This window comes from Homalodisca vitripennis, chromosome 5 (assembly GCF_021130785.1).
Source record: "Homalodisca vitripennis isolate AUS2020 chromosome 5, UT_GWSS_2.1, whole genome shotgun sequence".
Lineage (NCBI taxonomy): Eukaryota > Metazoa > Arthropoda > Insecta > Hemiptera > Cicadellidae > Homalodisca > Homalodisca vitripennis.
This window is the reverse complement of record NC_060211.1, coordinates 151,947,772-151,973,389: the sequence shown is the minus strand read 5'-3', so window position 1 is coordinate 151,973,389 and position 25,618 is coordinate 151,947,772. Positions and strand designations below refer to the sequence as shown.

General features: G+C 33.2%; 1 protein-coding gene across 3 annotated transcripts in view; it reads right to left on the bottom strand.

Moving 5' to 3' along the window:
• LOC124363024 (ATP-binding cassette sub-family B member 6) overlaps window positions 1-25,618 on the bottom strand; it is a 48,432-nt gene that overhangs the window by 7,344 nt on the left and 15,470 nt on the right. For all 3 annotated transcript variants that reach the window (XM_046818084.1, XM_046818085.1, XM_046818086.1), the window contains 7 exons: window positions 25,104-25,303; window positions 21,582-21,732; window positions 15,461-15,635; window positions 13,249-13,415; window positions 5,878-6,115; window positions 2,514-2,689; window positions 431-636 (listed from right to left, as the gene is read on the bottom strand). In XM_046818084.1, the coding sequence (XP_046674040.1) occupies window positions 431-636; window positions 2,514-2,689; window positions 5,878-6,115; window positions 13,249-13,415; window positions 15,461-15,635; window positions 21,582-21,732; window positions 25,104-25,303 (1,313 nt within the window). The remainder of the gene's footprint in view (window positions 1-430; window positions 637-2,513; window positions 2,690-5,877; window positions 6,116-13,248; window positions 13,416-15,460; window positions 15,636-21,581; window positions 21,733-25,103; window positions 25,304-25,618) is intronic.

Here is a 25,618-nt window from a genome sequence, read left to right as displayed (position 1 = left end):
TGATATTGTACTCTAGTAAAATCTAATCATGGCTCTAGCATATTTGCTATGGATTTCAAGTTGCTCTAGCAACTTTACATTAACCTTTTGGACTCCATAAGCAAACTGAATCTGACATCAGTTATAAGAACACTAAGATTTTTCTTCTAAGTTAGCACAAACAAATCTTTAAAAAGAGACATTCCCACAATTAAATAATTAAAAAGAAAGGTGTTAGTTTGAAGTTTAATATTGTTCTTTTGGGGCTAACATCAAGATGGCCACCAATACAGCCAGTTCTAATCTTTAATTTCCATCAACTGGGACCTTGTCTTCATTCTAAGTCTATGCTTGTAGTATCAGCTTGATCTTCATCTTAAGTTCATGTGGCGATGGCAATCAGAACATGAGAATAACTTCGGTCAGTGGCCACTCGGTTTCTCTCACTCACCTGTAGTACGTCCCGAACCAGTTGAGTGGAACGTACAACTGGATGATGTACGAGGCGAACAGCACGTAGTCACCGACGGACAGTGTCTGCTCATTGACCACCATATTAACACAGAGGAGGGAGCCTATCAGGAGTCCGCTGCACACGATTATGTTCTGGAGGGAGTTGAGGAACGTCAGTGACAGCACACTCTTGATCTCCTCTTTCTGCGGGAGACCAGATGTTAGGTTAGTTTCAGTAGAACTTAATAACGGAATAAATAATTTCTGTTGTATTATAAACAAAACTGTGAGATAAAAATATGGTAATTTCAAATGCATAAGACAGGGAGGGTAAAGATAATCAACAACTTTCAAACTTTTTCTATACTCATATTCAAGCTAAGAGTGTAGCTCTGAGACAATTTTGTTCGGTTTTATATTTGTCTGAACACTTGATTTGGCAACAAAACTCAATGATCACCTGGGTAAACTATTTTCCATACTAGCTCAAACAATTTAACTCATTAGTCAGATGACAAAACAATTTTCAATTATGACGTAAAGTCTTAACCTTAAAAGGTTTGCTATTAATTTTAATTTGAGATAAACAGAACATTTCATACAAGTACATTTTAAATTACAACACATAACTTCTGAACAGAATAATAACTGAATAAACATAAGTTACATTTAAAAATATGTTAATTTACAAATAATAAGTACTTTTACAACCTATAAATACTTTCTCAAACCTAACAGGCCTATACCATGTTGACGAATTTATTTAATAAAAGTTCTCTCTCACAAAAATAGAATATATAATTTAATTTATTAATCAAACAATGAATGTTATTACAAAGTCTTGGCCTCACCAAGTTCAACAAAACTTGTCCGTGAGTCCATTTTTAACATTTGAGTTAAATACATAAGTCAATTTACTTGCATAGTAAACATACATTAATATTATTGTATGATTATATATTAATTTATAAATTTATTGTGGGCTGTTTAGGGCAGGCACTACGAATACAGCATTATGGAGTTTGGCAGTTTAAAAGTGAACTAATACTCCTAAATCCATGAAATGATGAGACTAACTATATTAATACTAAATATGACTAAATATGTTGACACTGATAGAAACAAACATGCACACAATATCAGCTATAAATCATTGAAAGGTTGTAACTTATGAAAAACTATGCCTTTGGTTTACAAAGAAAAGTAAAATAAAAAATGTAAATGAGGTACTAAATACAAAAAGTACAATGGCTATTCAGAAGCAAGAAATGTTTCCACCTGCCGTCAGACAAGTGCTAATCGCATATATATTGGAGTGCTCGTGCTTGGAACCTCATTCCAAACGTGACAATGGGAACATCTCCACGCTGTCCGTTTATTTTAATATTCAAATTTGAAATGTGTGCTACATTAAAAAATCCTGTTAGTTGTGAAGTGCAGTCTGTGATTTGTTTTTTGTTGGCAAGAAAATACTTTAAACCAATTCACTGCAAACCGTGTGAAGTGTACGGGAATAACTTAATGACTAAAAATTCTGTCAGGAAGTGGTCCATTCAGTTTAAAAATGGGAAATCGAGAATTATGACTGACGATCTGGTCGCCAAAGTTGACGAAAATATTCATGAAAACCGCTATTTCACAATAACTGAGCTTTCTTTGTATTTTCCACAAGTTTCACAGACTTTATTGTTTGAAATTGTTTCACAGGAGCTAGGTTGCCACAAATTTTGTGCAAGATGGGTGCGAAAAATGCTTATAGATTACCATAAAGAACAACGAATCGGGGCAGCCTTGAGGTTTTTGGAGGTCTAACACAGTCCCTAATAGTTGATCCTAATGTTGTCTTAGTGACCTTTCCAATAGCAGCACCAAAATGACAACCCTGTCTCTCAAGAAATCTGACAAGGCAGTCAAGACAGGAAAAGCCAAAATTCCTTATCTTTGTACAAGGTACAATCGCCCTCAATCATTGGGTAGTGTTGTTGTGTTATGTACTTATATCAATACGGATTGTGCTTGCCCATGTTTGGTGTTACACTTTGCTTTAGGTATTAGGTATTACGATGTAACATCAACAATACCTGGTAATCCAAGACAGCATTCCTGTATGCTTCCACTTCATAGCTCTCAGCACCGTAATACTTGACAGTCTCAAAGTTGAGCAGAGAATCGACAGAGCGAGCCTTGGTGGCGTTATCTGCGAGATTCATGCTGCGCTGGAACTTGGTCCTCCACTCCGTCACAATGATGGTAGCAGCTGTACACAATACACATGTTGAGCAGAGGATCAACAGAGCGAGCCTTAGTGGCTCGCTATTATTTTCATTTCAGGAAATAATAGAAAAACAATGAGGAAGAAGTGCAAAAACTGCAAATCCAAGGGTAAAAGAGTGGATAGAATTTACCTCTGCCTAGCTTCCCAGCTATCCTGAACTATGTTTGGCGTGTTTCACAGAGGATCACAAATAAGTACCAGATTTCGATTTTAGGATTTGTTGTACATATATTTTAAAAATTTGTGTAAAATATAATGTTTTCTTAATTTACCATGAACCAAACGTCGTGTATTTCCTAAAATATATGTTGTGATAATTCAGGTCAAATTACGCTCCGTGTCGGGAATCCGTAAAAAATTTTATAAGAACAAAATTATGTGATTAAGCAAAAATGTTATCAGTTGTAATTAATTGCAGCCTAAACAGACTAATAATATAATATCCAGTGTTGTATTTTAGTAGTAATGGTGAAATAAATATGGACTCACAAGTGCGCTTTCAGCACATGCCAATGAAAAGTCTAAGCCATGTGCTATGAACTCATTTATACTATGTGTCCATCATGTATAAATATACATATTGTAAGAATGACATAAGTAGTATATATAAATTATATTACACAAATATATTTGAAGTAAATCAAGGTGTAGCACAGGGGAAAGTCTACAAATATTCAGGCAGCAATGAATGTGTTAAGCTTTTTTCATTGATTTATTCATTTTGTAGGTAAAATTGTAAATCACTAAAATTAATACAGAAGCGATATAAGAAAAACATTTGCACACAAACAATTGAGTAATTTGGAGAGAAATTTGCTAAATTGCATGACTTCTAGAAAGAAGAAGAAAGAAAGAAAGAAAGCATGCGCTTTCTTAGGAGCAAAATACACACAGTCTTTACAGAGGACCTAATCAAATCTTGTAGCAATTGAGGATAATTAATAGCTAAGTACTTGTCTGTGAAGAGGTGGTGTGATTACTTTACTTCTCACCAGGAATTTTGCATTCAGATAAAGTTTAATGCTGTCTTAAAAACATGAGTGTCACTGCTTTCCTTAGGATCGTGGATTTGGTTTGGACAAGTCATTCTACGAGGGTCAGTCAAATATAAACAGGACTTTTATTACTATACCCAACGTCCAGGTTGTAGCAGGTAGCCATGTTGCAGTAGTGGTAGGGGGCAGGGGGAAAGCTGCAACAATGCGTTCTCAGTGCTGTTTTGTTTGTCATTGTAGCCATGTCTGAACAAGAGGTTGTACCTGCAGTTGCGCAACGAATTATTATTAAGTTCTTGACAAACGAAGGTGTTAAACCAAGTGAAATTTTTGTTAGACTGACAACTCAGTTTGGGGATAAGACTTTATCACGTTCTCAAGTGTACGATTGGGTTAAAAAGTTCAAAGGCGGACGTGAAACAGTTTGAAAATGAAAGTCACAATAGGCGTCCAAGGACCAGTTTGACTAATGAGAACATTTGTGCTGTTCGTGAACTTCTTGAAAATAATTGACGCTTAACGATAGATGAAATTGCCAGTGAAGTGGAAATTAGTCATGGTAGTGTGCATTCCATCGTCACAGAGCATCTGGGTTTTCGGAAAATTTGTGCAAGATGGGTCCTCGGCTTCTGACTCTCGATCAAAAACAAACCCGGAGAGACATTTGCCAAAGGCTTTTGAATCGGCTTGAGAGAGAGGGGGAATGGTTTTTTAAATCGCATAATAACCTGTGATGAAACGTGGGTCCATCACTACACTCCTGAATCCAAAATGGCGTCAATGGAGTGGCGAAGGAAAGACGAAACTCGCCCTGTGAAAGCCAAAACACGGTTGTCTGCTGGGAAAGTTCTTGCCACCATCTTTTTTGACTGCAAAGGCGTTTTGCTTATTGACTTTTTACACGAACGTCGTACTGTGAACGCTGCTTATTACTGTCAACTTCTTGAGCAAGCAAAAGCAGCCTTTCGGAACAAAAGGCGTAATCAGCCAATCAGAGATGTCATTTTGCTTCATGACAATGCTAGGCCTCACACAGCTGCCTTGACCCAAGAGAAATTACGCCAAATTCATTGGGAAACATTGGAACATCCTCCCTACAGCCCAGATTTGTCTCCATGTGACTTTCACCTCTTTGGTCCTCTCAAAGAAGCACTTGGTGGAAACCGTTTTGAAAGTGATGAGGAAGTACAGGAATTTGTGTGCAATTGGTTCAAGACACAACCTCAAATCTTTTATGAAGAAGGGATCCATAAGCTATCCTCACGCTGGGAAAAGTGTGTGAGAGTTGAGGGAGACTATGTAGAAAAGCAGTAACATGTAATCATTGTATTGTTTAGCTTTAATAAACGTATAAGTTAAAAGTCTTGTTTATATTTGACTGACCCTCGTAATTCATAAGTAATCATACTTAACAAGAAATGAATATACAGGACAATTGGAAGGCAGCTGGACAAATGTTCACATATTGGTGTCTACCATCAATGTCATTCAGATCAGCCACACAATCCATAGTGGATCCATTAGGCATCATGATGTTGCAGGAGACTTGGTGACAACAGATTCATCGACTTGACGTACAGCACAGTAGAATCGTTTAGTACTGATTAGAAAAAATATGATCCCAGGGTGGATACCTATGTCACAGATTTACTTTAGGCAAATGTGACCAAATACCAAAGTCACCAACAATTAAAATAATCTTTGTTTCAAAGTGAAATGTGAAGATAGTAGATTGTCCTCTTGTTCATGATTGTTCAATATGGAGTCTGGTCGTTGTGTAATTTCTCTAATTTTGGATTTACTGCTTTGTTGAATTACAACTAAGAGAAAGCCATATGAACCTTATGGCAGAATGTGATGAACACAAACCTTGCGAGATCTGTGAAGATTCAAGAGATCCCTTCACATCTCATATGAGCACGTTTGTGAAATTAAAAGGAGTCAATATTATGGATACCAGAGCTTTTCCTATTTTATCTGCAATACTTTGCAATTTTTATTTCTTAATGGTAAAAAAAATATAGTTACCAATCCTCTCTAATTCTTTTTATATAATTTTCCTTCCAAAAACTTTGTTTGTTATTGTTAATTAAATTTATTTAATAATATGATTTCCCAAACATGTTTCCGATTTACTGTTGCTAGTAGTTGTTGTGAAGACTACAGACAACTCACCAATATAGAGGGCCATGGTTGTAAAAACGATGAGGCCGAACCAGGCATTGAAGAGTGTGACGAAGTAGATGACGGCGATGGCAATGTCCACCAGGGTGGGCATTATACTGAACAGAATATAGTTGAGCAGGTTGGTGATACTATCTGTTCCACGGTCCATGACCCTCAGCACCTCTCCAGTCTTGCGAGAGAGGTGCCAACGCAGACTCAGCCCATGGAGGTGGCGGAACAACGTCACCTGGACAAACATGCAAACTTACAAGGTAGAATGTGGAAGATTCCTAAGTTTTAAATTCATAGTTAATGGTCAACTTCTCTGGCGGTCCCTTGACCATTGTATACAATGTCAAAGAAGACATGGTTATTTCGAAGTTGTTTAGTTCATTGTAGATTATTTCTGAGCTAGAGATTTCTAAAAATGGATGAGAATATGTTAGAATAAATTGTCTTATACTGTAGTCTTATATTAATAGTACATCAAATATGTAGTATTAAAATATGTTTCTAACAAAAAGGTTTTGGTTTTATACATTCTGCAGAGTTTAAATAACTTGTTTAGAGCTCTTAAGACACTTATGTTAAGACACTTGTGTAATTCAAATTTAAGGATGGTTTAAATTTGTTTAATAATTCCCATTAGGTTTTAAACTACCTATGTTCCACTCTACTAAATTAATAAATATGAATATTTTTTCTGTAAAAAAAGAAAACAATAAAAAGACGTTTAAGAATAAATGTTTACTTTCTCTTAGTGTTTGTTCACATGGTCTTTAGTTTAAGGGGAAAAATTATTTAAAATCAACAAGATTTAAAAACTTGCTTCTAAATGCCCGTTTGAGCTGAAATAATCTGTTAAATTCTAGATGTAGGATACTGAAGCAATATTCAAAATCAGAAATGATATTGATTACTGGTAATTGAAATTATACATTATATTATTATACAACTAATGATATTTGCATACTGGGTAATTGTACTCAAGTTCGAGTATTCTAAAAAAACCCTTTCTTTTAAAATAATAATTTTAAACTAAGTTCTACACAAAACTAAAAGTTATTAACAATTAAAAACATTTTAAGACTAACTAAAGTCACTAGCCATGTATTTTTATTCATGAAGTAATCATAATAATTTCACAGTTAAAATATTTAAAAAAAAATTAAATAAAGTGTACCAGCCAGTTTAGGATAATCTGAAGTTTTAATACTATATAGAAGATCTTCCCATTCTAAAATATCAACCTATATTCATAAGGTATCAAGTCAAATGAGTGAAATCAAGACAACAATACCAGGAAATCGGTTGATGACCTTCATAACTGATTAAAAATCTGTCCAGATGGCTCATTAATATCAATGAATAACGTGTCCTGAGCCAAGGTCTGAAGTTCAGTGTTATATGATGTTCAATATAATAATGAATATTACATTTTTGAGCAGTTGTTGCAGTCTTGCTATAATATTAGAATGCAGTAATTATACATTACCAAAAACCATTTACAATGAAATTTCAATCTTTACCGATGTTAAAAAAACCACTTGAAAAGTAAGCAAGATTGAAAGATCAGGGTTGCTACAGGAGTCCAATAATGAAATTTCCCTGACTTTTCCTGATTTTCCAGACCAAATTTTTTCATTTTTCCCTGACTTTTTTTCGACGCAATCCCCAGGGTTTTTGGCAATTAATGGGTGGAAAAAAAGGTGTGTTGAGGCTAACAGGCTGGCAAATATAAAAAGCAAAAAATAAAGTGAACACAGTTTAATACATACAAAAAGATTGACTTAAATGATCTTTTACAACACAGAAGTAAAATACTTTAGAACACTGCACCACCATAAGTAATTAGTAGCACATAGAAATTACAGAGCTAAAGAAGTGCATAACTTAAACATCAACTTTTAAAATCACAAAAATTGTCAGGTAAGTAAAAGCATGTATTTGCTTTATTGCAGGAACTTTTTATTAACTTAACATACTAAAAAGCACCTTTCACAGTTGCATAACTGTTAGTACGATTTTAAAACTATAAAAAATGAAAATTATTGTCAAACATTGTCATCAATTGCTACTTAAGTTTGGACATAAGAGACGTAATTTCGTCATCTACGCTAGTAATCTCACTAAGTTTTCTCAGAAAGAACTTTTGCTCTCTTTGCCTTTAAATCTGCAATTTGTTGTCATGCGCCGCGTCGTCTGCAGGCTTGGACTCGGCGCGGCGGCAGTAAGTTTATTTGGTAGTAAAGGGATTTTATATTTTTCCCTGACCAACGTCAAAATTCCCTGACTTCTGACTTGAGACCAGATTCCCTGACTTTTCCTTGATTTCCAGTCCTGTTTTTTTTATAATAATAATAATAATAAAATGCGTTTATTTTTCTCTTTTTTTTTAAATACATGTAAATACAGTATACAACAATATACAGAGAAAAATTATACCAACCCAAAAAGAAAATAATCTTGCACTTGGGTGGGAGCCATCATCAGCTTCTTAATTTAATTTAAGTTCTATAAAAACAATATGAAAATACAACAAATAATAATAAACAAACTAAAATTACTCTTAACCATCAAATTAACACACATTAATTAGAGAAATCCAACTCACCTTCAATATAAAAACATACATTTACAATTTATAAAATAAGAATAAAATATTTTTACTGAACAACTAAATATAAATTTTCAATATCTTTAACACTTCTACTCAATAACCAAACCTTCAGCCTCTTTTTAAAAATAAATATAGATCTATTAATTTTAATTTTCACTTGGAATTAAATTAAAAAAACTTATAACTTAAAAACACAAAACATTTTTTGAAACAAAGAACAGTTTTGGTTTAGGCAATCGCAAATACTGTTGATTACTGAGTCTAGTAGAATAACCAGAGTTGTCAATAACAGGTCCACTGTTAACCACTTAGTATGAAAAAAATTACTAAAACTTTAAAAACATATAAATATCTTAATGGTAAAATAAAAATTTTCTAACAAAAAGCGGAAACGAATGTTCTCTAATATTAGAATTTACATATCAATCTTATAAATTTTTTCTGAAGGACTATTAGACTAGATAAATTTGAAACATTATGAACTACCCCACAATGACAATCCATACTCCAGCCTAGAATTAATCAATGAAAAATAAGCCAGTCTCATAACTGAGGGAGGACAAACTGATTTCAAATGAAAAAATGTCCTAAGTGATGACCGTAGAGACTTTTTCAGAGAACCTATATGAGGTTTCCACGATAAGTTTTCATCTAGAGTCAAACCCAGATACTTAATCTGACTACATTTATTAATTACGCCACAATCACACAGATCCTTGCTGCAATTTATTGAATGTATTCTTAAGGCTGTGCCAAAGTTGCCGATTGGGACAAAGAAAAAATCATATATAATGTTTTTGATACATTCAAGGATAATTTATTACAAGCAAACCATATAGATATTTTATTTAGGTCATCCTGCATCCTTGAATATAATTCATCAACTGTTGACGCACTATAGGAAAATGCTGTGTCATCAGCAAATGCTGTCACCTTACCATTGAAATTTCCAGAGTAAAAGTCATTAACAAAGATTAAAAAACAAAATAGGCCCAAGAACTGATCCCTGGGGGACTCCAAAATGTAGACTTTCCAAGCAGCTGGTGCTACTGTTTATTTTGACGAATTGCTGTCGACCAGTTAGGTATGTCTTAAACCAATTCAAAGGGACACCTCGAATAACAGCAGATTCCAATTTATTTAGCAGCAACCCATGATTAACGGTATCAAAGGCTTTACTTACATCTAAAAATAAACCAGCCACTTTGTTACAAGAAATATTATTCAAACCATTATATATACCTTTCAAAAAATGCTGCAAAGCCAGCTCTGTACTGAGTCCCTCTCTAAAACCAAATTGAACTTTAGAAAAAAATTTATTTATTTCTAAAAACTTTATGAGTCTAACTTTAACTAATTTTTCTAATAATTTTGACAAAACTGGAAGTAAAGAAATTGGACGATAATTTTCTACGAAAAGCCTGTCTCCTTTTTTAAATATAGGTATTACTGTAGCAATCTTAAGCACATCCGGAAAGCATCCTGAACTAATACTTTTATTAAATAGATTAAGAAGTACAGGAGACAATTCTTCTGACATTTTAAATATTAACCTTGATGATAACAATTCATCACCAGTACTTTTACTCAGCGAGAGAGACTTAATTTGTATTTTTAGTTCTGTCAGTGTAATGGGAAATAAAAAATAAGGAACTTTCGTTAATAAAAGGTTTAAAATTTGTTAAACAAAGGTGCTTAATATCATCGGTGATATATTGAAATGAATCCATCTAGGTTATTAGGAACATTAACAAAATAATTGTTAAAACAGTTAGCAATTTCACAACTATCAGTCATTAGATTATTATTGTTCTGTAATGTTATTTTACTACTACTTGATGAATTTCCTTTTATAATACCATTGACTAGATGCCACAGTTGTTTTGAATTGTTTCTGTATTCTTGGAACTTATTAATGTAATATCTTTCTTTAGCTTGTCTCACCCATGTTGATAATTTATATTGAAATTTATCAAAATTTTCCTTATTTTTTTGTACAGTGATATTTTTTTAAATGATTTATATAACTTATCTCTAATAGCAAAAAGCCTTAGACAATCCAACACTCATCCATGGTTTTAACATTTAAAATTTAACATTAGTTTTTTCTGCAGTATTAGTATATTATTGTTATCGATCAAAGTAGACAATTTATCATAAAACAAATTAAATGCCAAATTAACATCAGTGATCTCCAAAATATCCGACCAATCACTCTCCAAAATATCATGCCAAGTCCTTTATAATCAATGAAACATCCACAATGAACTCTTCTTTCTGCAATTCCAAAGTGAGTGAAATCCACTATGCACGCCACTGATCTGTGGTCAGTTACATTTGTTTCAATCACCGATACTTTGTGAGCTTCATAAACCTTGGAACTAAACCATATGTTGAATTCTATACATGAGGAGGAAATACCCTGCACTCTCGTATCTAAGTCAACAAGTTGTTGAAACCCAAGACTAGCCATTGAATCCAAAAATTCATCACTAAGGCTATTTTCCAACTTAATGTTAATATTAAAGTCACCCAAACATATGATATTATCACAATTAATTTTTGATAACGAGCACGACAAATCATGAATGACATCCCTTGCCAATGATATATGCCAACGATATAAACCAAGAACATAAAAAGAAATATTATTTAAACGACATGAGACCAAAACCACATCACAACCAGGTATATCACATTCACACAGAACCGATGTTATAGACTGATGTATATAGACAATGACACCACTACTTCTCACAGCAGAGTTGCAAGATGAAAAATATTTTGATAAACTATTAATATTATATAAAACAGCTTCTTTCTCACTTACCAACCAAGCCTCAGACAATACAATTACTTGAGGCTTTACCTGCAAGCAATTTAAATAAGCAATAAATGAATCAAAATTTTTGTTTACACTCCTAATATTTGTGTGCCACAATAATAAACCCTTTTTCTCACTATAAAATTGATTTACATCATTAATGCTCTCTAAAAAGTGTTTGAACTAGACATTATTTACAATTTACAACATTTTTTACATTAAACACAAGAACATAATCAGTTATACAACAGTAGACATAAAACACTAGTAACTTAACCACAATGATTTCATACACACATACAAATAAATATACAGAAAAAATTACTTACTTGCAATTGTAATATGTGCATATAGTAACAGCTACATTTACATTTAAGAAACATTGTCTGACACAATATAAATCAAGAATACAAACAAATTTTTCTAATTAAATTATTATTCTGTTACACCAAAATAAACATCAAGTTTTTCTTCTAAGCTTTAAAACGGAAATGAATTATTTGAATCAGAAAGACAATGCATAAAATTAAAATAAAATGATGCTTCTCAAAAGCAAGAAATATTTAAATATAAAAATAAAACAACAATCTGAATCCTTATCAAAGGAGACAAAACAATATGTGAGAAAAGAATATTTATTTTCTACAACATGGCAATAAGAGAATTTTGCTTGAGGTGATGAAATGGCTTGCTGAAGGACCTTGGTAGTTGGTGAAGATAAGAGTAAAAAAATATAATAATAGTGATGGCACTGATTACATTGACTGAAGTTACCATTAACCAACACAAGAACATGTTTGAATATGTTTTTTCCCTGACTTCCCTGATTTTCCCTGACCTATAGCATCCCTGAAGATATGTTTTAGTTCTATCTGAAGAAGGATGTGTAAAATTTACAAAATAGCTTAGTTTAAAGAATAAATTTTGGCATTAACAAAAAAGCTGTGGTAACATACAAGACAAGAATTAAAGATAGTCGTGAATAAAAATCAGCAAAAATCTTTACAGTATTTTTGTTTGTAAACATCTTTGAAGACGAAATATCTTTAATTGTAAAAGGAATCTTGGTATTCACAAATGTGTTAAATTTTATCAAAACTGGTTTATTCATTCAGCCATGACTGTGTGACACCTACTGAAATCATTATGTTAAGCCCAAAATTTAGCAAAATTTCTTTATCTCTGTAGCCTGTTCAAATCAAACAAGCCTAGAACTCTACACACAAAACAGTTATGTTGGGAAGGGTCGAGTTAATGCAACATTTTTGGATCTCTTCAGAAAAAAATTGGACTCGATTCCAGGAGTCAAGCCTGTGATAGCATCACATTTCAGATGCTGCACTAAGTGAAAGGTGAAATGAAACTGAACTGAATAGTCTCTTAAATCTCAATGACAATTAATTAATGTAACACAAGTCATACCAGTAATCAATATAGTACGTAATAATACATGCTTCATAAAACAGCACACATAAGTTAGAGAAGAAAGCTCTACAAAAAAATATAAGTTTATTGTGGATGTTAACAAGATAATCATACTTATTCTGCCATATTCATTCATTACGTACAAAGATTGTTAGCTGTTTATTGTGATTTGAATTAATTGGTAACGCCTCTTTTAGATTAAATTGACAAACAATTAATTACGTATTCTTACCACCCCTAAATTTAAAAACAACCATGAGGTGTTGTCACAAGTTAAATGTTATCACCTCACTGTTGTTTTAAGATTTGATGGTGGTAAGAATATCAAATTAATTGTCTGTTTCTTATGAGTGATGCAAATAGTGTTAAGAAATATAAGTATTAGTTGGTTCATTAAAACTGTTTTTGTTATTAAAAATTCAAACTCCTGAAATCAATTTATGGCGGTATATCCTATGTTTGGTAGGCTTCTTTTTTCACACCCACGTTTTAATAATTTTTAAAGCCCTACCTCAACTTCCCGTGTGGTGTACTGCTGGATGCGGACCCAGAGGAAGGACCTGAGATTGTTGAGGGCACCCATGCCCCCTGTACCACCACCCTGGAGGAACTTGAAGCCAACGTAAGTCACGATCAGATCCCATCGAAAGTACAGAGGTGTTGTTGTCATACTGTCCACTACAAATAAACAATAAAGTGGTCATGGTATATTAGTCTATTTTATTGATCAAACTAACATTAGAAGGCTTCTGAGAATGTAAGAACATTGCAATACGCAAACAGTCCAAAGTTTGTATTCCCTTTACACACTAAACATTTTGTTTTCAAAATCCAAGACTTTTGAAAAATCTACGCTGGAAACTTGTTTGGGTTATCACATATAAAAATCATGATTTAATGAGGTTAAAAAGTTTTAAAATATAAAATGGCAAATCTCATAATATCTACTCCATTTATGTTTCTGTCATTGTTTCTAGTACATTTGAGGAAAAATTCCATTGTATTAGTTACATTTTAAATGAAAACTTTTATAGAATTGAAGTTTGTGTCATTTTTTAAGTATATAAATGGACTAAAATTAAAAAAAAATAATTAAAGCTGTTTTTATGTAATTAACCTTTAAAAATAAAAATGTTTTGTAAAAAGGTACCTGAATATTTATATCTGCATGTCAAACTTGGTCAATATTGGTTTATTCATCTGGTTACAAATAATATTTGCATAAAATACATTTTGTATGGGTGGATGGATCCTTTTGCAAAATTCAGTTTTTTTCTTATTCTGGTAAAAACGAAAACATATTTCCATTAAAAGTTGTATAATGTTGTTTCTGGACTGCCACAATACTTATTATACTTGTGAATGAGACAGTAAAATTTTGGTCTCCCTTAAAGTAATAAGTTCTAAATAAAGTATTCAGTTTCTAATTTTAGATGTTTCAAATACTGTTTTATTACACTTTTTAAGGCATCAGTTGTAATCATAAGTAAATATTGTAAAAGTGTTATATAGAATGGTTGATGACCAGTACAGCTTCGCTTGTTATTTTTGTAAGTTTGAAGGATCATTACAAAAGACCTATATATTCAATTCAAGTTTTCAATAAATTTTTTTGAGGTTGAAATAACATTAAGCACTGTGATATGAAGATTAAATAATCACTACTCGAGCTTATACTTTTACCATTACTTTCCTAATACTTAAAATGGTTTAAAACTAAAATTTTTTAGACTTGAAACTAATCTTATTTTCATGTAACATTTTGAATATATTAAAGATAAATACTACATTTCATGACGGGCTGTCTGCATAAATTGTACAATAACTGTTTTGGTTTTTAAAGAAAAGAGGTGATTTTTAATATTGAATAAAGATAGATACACAATTTGGTAAATGTAAGAAGTCAACACATCCTCCATGCAAATTATGGAGAGATACTAGGTATTATTCCATAAAATTCAATAAAAATATTATCATTTCGAAGGATTAACCAGAATCTTTCATTTTGTGACACTACTTTAAGAGAAGCAAGTTCAAAGCCCCTTATTTAATTCTAAACAACTGTAAAGTTATGAATAGGAAAGGACATATGAAGGCAAATAAATACAAGTGGCCAGAAATGGGCAAGCTGCAGCGTTATCCACCAGTTGTTGTCATTCAATAAGAACATTTGTAAGGTTGAAAAAGGTGCTCATTGCTGCTATGGATAATTGGCAGAACAAGACAGAGTTCACAAGGGTCAGGTGCAGGAGTTTAGTCCTTGACATGAATGCCGTAGAGGTTTGTAGAGTTTATTTACACATAAACTACTTGTTTACAAGAATCAAAAGAAAAGAGAAACGTAACTAATTAATTAATTATTTATTAGTAAGCAACTCAAAATATTTAAATAGACTAATTAAACAAGGGGGAACTGTAAAAATAGTTGAGAGCACTGGTTTAAGAGAGTGATTTTGCATAAAACTGCTTCAACTTATTCCAGTGTTTCAGAGAACTATGAGAGGGTAGTTAAGTTGACTATTGACAAAGTTCTCCTCCCCCATTCTCGCTTCTTTCCTCCACCTGTTATAAACCATACAAGAACTAGTATTATGCACCAAATTTAAAGATTAAACCAAAACTACATACTAGCTTTATCAGGACTCAAACCTAGATCTCCCACCTCCCAGTGAATACGCTAACTGCCACTAAAACGGTGGTTGTGGGTGTTCTAATCGACTCACCAATGAGTTTATTGTAGATGGGCACAAACAAGTTGATAACTCGACCGGCGAGCAGCAGCAGAATACAGATGATCACTTGCAGCTGCAGCATAAAGGACTTCTTGGGCCAGAGGAACGGCATCAGAGTCTTGGTGCGCCGCCACGCCGTGCGCCATGTCGAGCCAGAGTTCTCATTCTGGAGGAACAAGCAAAGTTACGTTATCTGTCACAGATTAGACAACATGGGAATTATTTAACACTACTCATTGTGCAGTGAAAAAGTAAAGCAGAAAATCAAATTACTTTATTTGTATTGTATACATAATGTACAAAAGGGCGAATGTAGGGCCATAAGGCCCTGTCTTACAATTAACCCTAATACAATTATACTTGATAAGTCAAATAAAACTACTAAATAAAACAAAATTACATAACTAAGGTCTCTTTAAGAATTTAATACGAATTCGAAATACATATACATGCATACAGTACATTCATAGACACATTCATTAGCACCTCGTCTGTCCTACAAGACCTACCCCATCGCTGACATCGTTTCTAGCAATTGAGCTTTCAGTAAGGTTGCAAACCGGTTTCGACTGAAAGTGGAAGTAATAAAATTGGCAATCAGTTAGGTTTTCTTATCTCCATCAAGGAGGTGTATGCCCATTACATGTTTTGTAGATGACAATCCATCGTCAGACTACAGTATAAAAATAAATCCATCAAATGACTCAATTTTATAGTTAAAATCAAAACATGTACCTGTCAAACACCTAGTTAGTCATGTTAGGATTTAGCATATATATTTGAGAATCTATGTTTTTGTCATTTTAAACCATAACAGGCACTTACCAATAAATTTAAATGAAATTGGCCTGACTGTAGATGTGTAAACAAATTATGCAAGAAGTAGTAAACTAACATTCAGAATTGAACAATAATGATCTACCTTTTACAAAGGGACAAGACAAACTGAACTACGGCACTGAAAATATCTTAGAACGAAAGTTCATTACAAAAGCCGGAAGTAAACTTTTGACCAAAGTACGTTTCTAAGAGCTACATTCGTATATATATATTTTGAATAGGACAATAAGGCAAACCCAACTTTGGCACTGCAAGTGAATTCAAATAGCCAGAAGTAGACACTTTTTGAGAGAAGGTTTCTCAGTCCTACGTATGTACCAGTACGTATCTTTTCTTCATCGGGAGAACAAAGCAAACCCTATTATGGCACTGAAAATATATTAGAACTGGAAGTCGACGCCTTTTGGCTGGAGTAGGTTTCCAAGACCTAAATATGTATATTTTATTGATCATGGCAAGAATACAACTGTGGCAACGTAAGTGAATTTAACAGCCAGTAGTAGACAAAATTTTGATCGTAGTAAAGTCCTACATGTATATATATATATATATATATATATATACTTTCTTATCGGGACTGAAGAAAATTCAACTATGGCACTTAAAATATCTTATTCTGGAAGTGGGCTGGAAGAAAACGCCTTTTGATTGTAGTAGGTTTTACAGACCTATGTATTTGCATTTTCTTAATTGGGGCAACAACACAAACTCAGATGTGGTGTCGGAAGTATAATTAATTCCAACAAGAAATGATCATACAAACGCAAAACCTGATACAAAAATCAGTCTCTTAAACTCTGATCCTCTTAACCAGGAACACTGAAATAATAGGTACCTGATATATTGAAAAATTTAATAAGTTTCCATCATAACTACTTTTATTAAGTGGAATAAGTACTGATTTAGAAATTTGTGTGTGATGCTGCGGGTAATAGCAAGTATCATACAACAGATTTTGAATTGCTTCAGATATATACACAGCAAAAATCGTAATCAGTTCATTTTGTTTCTGGAACAAGTTAACATGAAAATAAACCAGTAATTCTGGGCTGATTACGTAAATAATATTTCAAGCAAGATAAATATTAATTGCTAAGGATACATTAAATACTTATTTATGCATATATATATATATATATATATATATATATATATATATACACAAATTACACACACACACACACACACAAACATATATATATTGTAACAAGGCTATAAGAATATGGGGGGAGGGTGGATTTGGGCTTTAGAGGTTACGTTCAATGAAGTTATATATGTTCTCCTTTAGAGCTATGCTACCATGAGGGCAACACTACAATAAGCCCCAATTTTGTATACAAAATCTATTTAAATGGAAATCATTAAATTTACTACAGGCTTTTAACATGTTTTACACAATGTTAATGTTTATAAATAATATACAGATCTACTGCAATTTATGACATTAGGGCCTCAAAGAGGAAATCAGTTGGACAGCCTAGACCTACAACTGTTCAAACTTTCTCTTTAATTTCAACTCTTTGTGTGATTTACTTTTCACCCCAAGCCACAGTTCATTCCCTTAACCAGATACAGCCATTATTGCAGCACTTCAGAATATCAGGATTTCATCATTGCCACAGAAACTTTGCAGTCAGTATGCAGCAGATTAGTGTGCCTTTATTAAAAAGGCAATTGACGATGTAACAGGTTTTAGATTCGTTATCTCAAGCATAGATTATGATTAGAAACAAGAATGGTTCATATAAACAACAGAACTTGAGAGATAACATGGTAGATAACGATTTGGTTTTAATCTTTGGATATGAAAATTTATTTACAAATAAATACTACAATTATTTTAAGTTCAATTTTTTCATTGTTATAGTAATTCTAGAAATTCATACCCAAGCTTTGTAAAAGTTAACTTTAACTTTGGTCCTACTAGTAACATATTTATAATAACACAATCTAAACCTACTTATATCATATAATAACAAGAAGTAGATATGGACAGAGTGGCCTCCGTATAGTACCAAAGGGTTAATTCATTTTTTCGATAATATTTCCTACATAAATAAGATTGCAGAAAATAGGATTGAATGCCACTGTCATGTAATACTCAGATTCACAATACATTTATAGATTTAACGATGAATGTATATTAGATTATTATAAATTTAAATCATTATGATTAGGAAATTATCTAGTAAAATCTCACTGTGTTTTCTCATTTCCAATTTTAACCTTAGAACTGGCAGTTATACACTTCTATATTGGTGAAATATTTTTTGTTTCTCAAGCAGCTTTAACAAATAAATAAAAAACTATTTTATATGCAATTTACTTTTTTTTTTTTTGTTTTTTTTTCTTTTTTTGTCAAGAGTCTCTGCAAGTAGTCCTACAAGAACCTTTGCGCCTCCCTTACTTTCAGTTTACGCCCTCAGAATCTGAGACTTATACGATTTAGGGTATATATTGTTTCCTTCAAAAAAATTTGAACTTGTATGATAGCAATTAATTGTAAAGTTTTTTCAGGGTCTATCATGGGTAGAACTGAAAATAGAGCCTATAATTTTAATTTTAACTATTTTTTAAAATAATTAAAACAATTTTCCATTAAAAATTCACTACATGCAAAAGTGCGGCACAAAAACTTTCAACATGAATAATTACAGTGATATGTTTGTTAAAAAATTGTATAAACAAAATATTGTACAATATATAATTAATTTACATATTTCTTGTAAAGGAGAACAAATTATTTCAAATTAGTTATCAGGTTAATTTTCTATTTCAATTTTAAGGCTGAATTTTGTTGCATAAAATCAGTTTGTACTCATTTTAATCAAGTCTAGGGATAGCACCACAAGACAAGGAGAAACAGACAATTGTAGCTGCAGATGTGTAGAACACAGTCAAAGAGAGTTTGATGTCTATTCTCATAAACATGCAGCAACAACAACCAAATGATTGAGGCAGCCAGATTCAGCTGTCAAAACATGGAATTCAGTGGACATAAGTAAACAACAACTTTGTGTTTACTCTTGTTATTTACTGTAAATAAATAATTCCAAAAACTGTATCAAACTACAAATTGTGTAAAGCAGTACCTTTTTGGGAGGGATTTGTTTTTCTATGTAGTAGGCAAACATATTAATTTAGAAGAGCGATGCATCGAATCAGGTATGACTTGAAAATTTTGAGTTCCAAAAGGTTACTCCAAACAATAACACCACAAAACCAGCTGAGATTATTTGACTGCTACTTCTTTACACACAAACTTTCCATGATGAAAATAATCACAAAATATAAAATCTGTGAAAGAAAACATTTACAGGGTAACATTTGTCCTACGGTTAAATAAATGGTGAGTTTTATTGATCATGGTTGTATCCAAGATTGAACTTTAGTTGTAAAATGCTATACAAGTCTCACACCATTGCTTGAGTTTTATTACTGTGTGATTGTTTCTGTCTTGCTCCATCCATAAGTGGGTAGTGCAAATATAACAATAAAATTGCAAGCTCTTGCGAGTTTATACATTCTTCTATTTTCACAAACTTATATTTTTAGTTATGCGTACTCCCGTAGCTTATACATTTATTGGTTAAATGTTTAAATGGGCTAGTCACAAGAACCAAGTACTAATTTAAATTTAGTAGTTTATAGTTGTTTGAAATTTATCAGTTTAAAATGATCAAGGTGTAATATTCCTCTTACCATTGTGAAATGTGTCATGTCCTCCAATTGTATCAAAGTGAAGTGAACCAATTATTAGATGTTAGTCCAGAGTTTAAAGCTGATTATATCCAGTAATCTCACAAAACACTTGTGGGTAATACTATCACCAGTTCAAGATAAGATAATGACAAATTCTTATCTAGATAAAATCCAAGATCAAATGATTAAAACAAATGACTATGTTACAGCTCTTGGCCATTAGTATTTGTAGTTTACTGATAATTAATAAAGCAGCAATATTATTTAATAAAATACAGCAAAAATGAATTAGACCATGTAAAATATTTATATTTACTAAACAGATATTAGAAAACATTGAATAGTAATAATAATACTCTTAAACCTCAGCTAAGTAATTGTAACTTGAATAAAATATACATTACTACTAATTAAATATTCAATAATTATAAATTTATTATTACAGGTGAGAAACTTTCAAGAGCTGACTAGCACAGAGAGATAGTATGAATATAAATCATCCATTATGAAAATTACAAACTCAATTAATAAAGGTAAAGTATTCAATAACGTAGATGGACCAAGAATGGCAGCATATTTTTCCCTTCCAAACAGGTAAGTGCATATGTTCTTTGCAACAATTAACATAAAATTTACCACTTATACAGTAAGATAACAGTCGGTCATTACCTTACGTTAACTGAAGAGAAAACAAAATATGGCGTAGAATATATTTGGTTATACAAGGTCATGCGAGGAGTTACTTATGAGTTTATTTTTAATGATTACAATTGTTAAATTAACTGGAATAGCAATCTGCTATTTCTCTTTTATGCCACTTCAGATTAGAGGATTTCTTTTATCATAACAACTTCTATTTTCTAACAGATGAAGTAAAGCAAAAACTATGAGTAGGCTAATAATTGTGTAGATTTTGGCCTTCACAATAATTGTCTGTGAAGTTAACAATATATTTGTCACCTTTCTATATTTCATTTTGATCCTTCTTTGTTGCTTCTTTAACCCTAGCTAACACATGAATGTAGACAACATTCAATAATTGATAATAAAACAACAGTTGTATTGGTGTTGACAATAAAACCAATAAAGACTACTATACCAGTTTTGGTATGATGAATTTTATATTTCTCAGAATACAAAAAGTGAAACCCATTAAAGAAGTCATTTGTCACTATTTTAGCTCATGATTGTAATGAAATGAAATGAAAAATAAATTAAATGAAATATGCCTTTATTTAAGAGGCGGATTGTGATTGTTGTTTGTAAATGATTTTTTGTTTGTTTATTCTTCATAAGAAAATGAAGTAGTAATGTCAAAATGTAGCAAATGAACAGTTATATATTATGTGTTATTTAGGGTAGTTAAAATTTTTCAGGTAATAATTAACATCTTCTCCTAGTACTTACACCAGAGAAATATGTCCGACAAAATAATGCCTCAAATACAATTTAATATAACTAAATTTGACTTCATATTGATGTTGAACAAAAATTCCATTTTGAAACCATTTTTGGTAATAATCCTCCGAGAACAATAACTGGTATTTGAGTACCACTGGCACCAACTGACCTCATCTCGAAGAGGTACGCGATAGCTGTCATTCAGGTTCAGGTAGTCCTGTGTGGTTACAACTCCTGGAGCCCTGAGTCCCAATCCGAAAAGCAACATTGACAAGACATATCGGCTCACAAACAGCCCCATCTCCACCTTGTCTGAGAACCTGCAAGCACGAACTGGTTTTACTGACTGGGCTGTGAAATGAAGAAAAGATTTTTTAGATTACATAATACTGGAAATACTGACTGGAGTCTTCAGTATGGGATTTTGATGGTTCCTATTTTTCATAGAAAGAAAAGATTGGAACATAAATACTGATGGAAAGCTTTATGGCAAATTAGATTTAACAATATTTAAAAATCCATTCTCATCTTAAATCAACTCTTCAGTAATTATTTGGATGGCATAAAAAAATATTGTTCCAATGTCTTAATCTTAAGATTATATATTGCCTTGAATTTGGAGTTTGCCACTAACACTCTGAACAGTCTACGAAAGTTTTGGCTGGTGGTGGTTACTGAATTACAAATCTTGCTACAATCGAAAACAACACCTTTGTTCTATTTAAGTTTATAACTGACAAAGGATAATTTGAAAGTATAACAAGTCTTCAAACATTTGACATCGATATATATGTTACTAAAACGGAAAACTACATTAGAAAATTAGAACACAGAAATTAAAAACTAATCAATATATGGTGATTACCCTGTCCCAGTCGCAGTGACTACAGAACAAGTTTTACATTAAATAACTAAAAAATAAAAAGAGAAATCAGAAAATTTGAATCGGGTCTTATACAAAATGAATACCGCCAGTCATGAATAAGTGCAAAAGAAATAATAGGAGACATCCTGAGTTAGAAAATGAAGACATGAAAAATTTGTGTTCTTGTCAATCCCTCATATGCTGGGATAATCAGAGAGAAAATTAGAAGAGTATATAGAAAATACAACAGAAGAACTGCTGAACCAAAAACAATTTTAGATCAATTCTAGTAAAATCAAAAATTGCGACACAGGACTCAAAAACTGTATTTACAGTATATGATGTTCTTGTGATACAGAATAAATAGGAATAACAAAAAGACTACAACATTTGAGAGTTAAAAACCAAAAAGACAGTACAACAAAAGGGCTTGTGGTAAAGTCTAAAATTGCTTAACACTGATTGTTTCAAAAATCATCACATGAAATGAGATGAAGTGGAAATAATTTACTGTGAAAGGTTTTTTTTTTTTTCAAACGTCAACTAATTGAGGCTTTATGCTTTATGTAATATAAATCAACCGCTAATTACCTTTTGGTTAAAAGTTAGACCACTTTAGACATGAATATAAAAAATAATTATTTAGGAAACCTAAACAAATTGTGACATTCAAATAAACCTCATCCAATAAAATTCTTTGAAATTATAAACTAAAACGTAACGCTGGAGGTGGCTGCTTCTAGCTCCTCTCCCAAACATCACCATCCTATTTGTTTAAGAGGACATGCTGCATTGCCACAGGAAGTACGCATACTGATTTTCCTTTGTCTCTCACCTTCTCTGGTGTGTCTGGATGTGTTGTTCAGTGTTCCTGTTTAAGAGGACATGCCGAATTGGCACAGGAAGTGCCCATACTGATTTTCCTTTGTCTCTCACCTTCTCTGGTGTGTCTGGATGTGTTGTTCGGTGTGCCTGTCCTGTTTCAGAGGACATGCCGAATTGGCACAGGAAGTGCCCATACTGATTTTCCTTTGTCTCTCACCTTCTCTGGTGTGTCTGGATGTGATGTTCGGTGTGCCTGTTTCAGAGGACATGCCGCATTGCCACAGGAAGTACACATACTGATTTTTCCTTAGTCTCTCACCTTCTCTGGTGTGTCTGGATGTGTTGTTCAGTGTTCCTGTTTAAAAGGACATGTGTTGATTTTCCTTTTGTCTCTCACCTTCTCTGGTGTGTCTGGATGTGTTGTTCGGTGTGCCTGTTTCAGAGGACATGCCAAATTGGCACAAGAAGTGCCCATACTGATTTTCCTTAGTCTCTCACCTTCTCTGGTGTGTCTGGATGTGTTGTTCAGTGTTCCTGTTTCAGAGGACATGCCGAATTGGCACAGGAAGTGCCCATACTGATTTTTCCTTAGTCTCTCACCTTCTCTGGTGTGTCTGGATGTGTTGTTCGGTGTGCCTGTTTCAGAGGACATGCCGAATTGGCACAGGAAGTGCCACATACTGATTTTTCCTTAGTCTCTCACCTTCTCTGGTGTGTCTGGATGTGTTGTTCAGTGTTCCTGTTTAAGAGGACATGCCGAATTGGCACAGGAAGTGCCCATACTGATTTTCCTTTGTCTCTCACCTTCTCTGGTGTGTCTGGATGTGTTGTTCAGTGTTCCTGTTTAAGAGGACATGCCGAATTGGCACAGGAAGTGCCCATACTGATTTTCCTTTGTCTCTCACCTTCTCTGGTGTGTCTGGATGTGTTGTTCAGTGTTCCTGTTTAAGAGGACATGCCGCATTGCACAGGAAGTGCCCATACTGATTTTTCCTTAGTCTCTCACCTTCTCTGGTGTGTGTCTGGTGTGTCTGGATGTGTTGTTCAGTGTTCCTGTTTCAGAGGACATGCCGAATTGGCACAGGAAGTGCCCATACTGATTTTCCTTTGTCTCTCACCTTCTCTGGTGTGTCTGGATGTGATGTTCAGTGTGCCTGTTTCAAGAGGACATGCCGCATTGCCACAGGAAGTACACATACTGATTTTCCTTAGTCTCTCACCTTCTCTGGTGTGTCTGGATGTGTTGTTCGGTGTGCCTGTTTAAAAGGAGGACATGCCGCAATTGGCACAGGAAGTGCCCATACTGATTTTCCTTAGTCTCTCACCTTCTCTGGTGTGTCTGGATGTGTTGTTCGGTGTGCCTGTTTCAGAGGACATGCTGCATTGCCACAGGAAGTACACATACTGATTTTTCCTTAGTCTCTCACCTTCTCTGGTGTGTCTGGATGTGTTGTTCAGTGTTCCTGTTTAAGAGGACATGCTGCATTGCCACAGGAAGTGCCCATACTGATTTTTCCTTAGTTACTCACCTTCTCTGGTGTGTCTGGATGTGTTGTTCAGGTGCCTGTTTTGTACAGTGACATGGTTGGTACTTGTTCTAATCACTCTACACCCCCAGATACATGCTTGAGTTTTTTTTGTACACTTATTCTGTTGCTAACTTTGCCGAGTTTATCACCATATATTGATTAATTGAATAATCTCAAAAAAATGTTTTTGTTAGGTCACTGAGATATATACACTCCTAACAGTTTTAGCAGAGAATGTTGGTAATTTATGCTTGCCATTAAGAGAGAGGAAGAGTTTTTAGTAAATTGATTTTTGATATTCAACAATTCAATTAAAATAATGTAGTGTATTTATATAAACTTGCACTATCATCATTAAATCTGATTTCATTACTGTTATAATTATGTAAATCATGACTTTTACTAATTCTTGAACATTTTCATTACAGATTACAAGTTACAAATTATTGTGTAATTATATACACTGACTCACGTAGTGGGATGGAACCACCAGTCGTTACGACCCAGGTTGACAAATGTGAGGTTTTCCGAGGAGAAGAGAAAAGTCCAGAAGAGCAGCAACACAAGACCGTGTCCCCGTGCCGGTACAGTGGGCAGCTGGAAGTGTCTCTCCACCCACACAAGGAGGGCAGAGAACATGAACGATACCATGCTCAAAGACGTCCATACCAGCTGTGAAAAAATTCACAAAGGTAAAATTCTAGAAGCAATAGGTTCTGAAACAGGTTTTAAAATAATAATATGAACAGATATTTACGTATTACATTAGAATTGTAATGGCATAATATAAATTGTATTAACTACTAAACTGATAAAACAGTATCAAAAGGACTCCATATAACATAGCGAAAGAATTCCAGCACGAATGGACAGATTTTGCCATTTAACCTTTTGACCCCAAAATCAAAATTCTTCCTTGGACCTTGGATCAAAAGGAACCCATGTTTGAAGTTTCAAGCATCTAGAACCTTTATATCAAGAGTTATT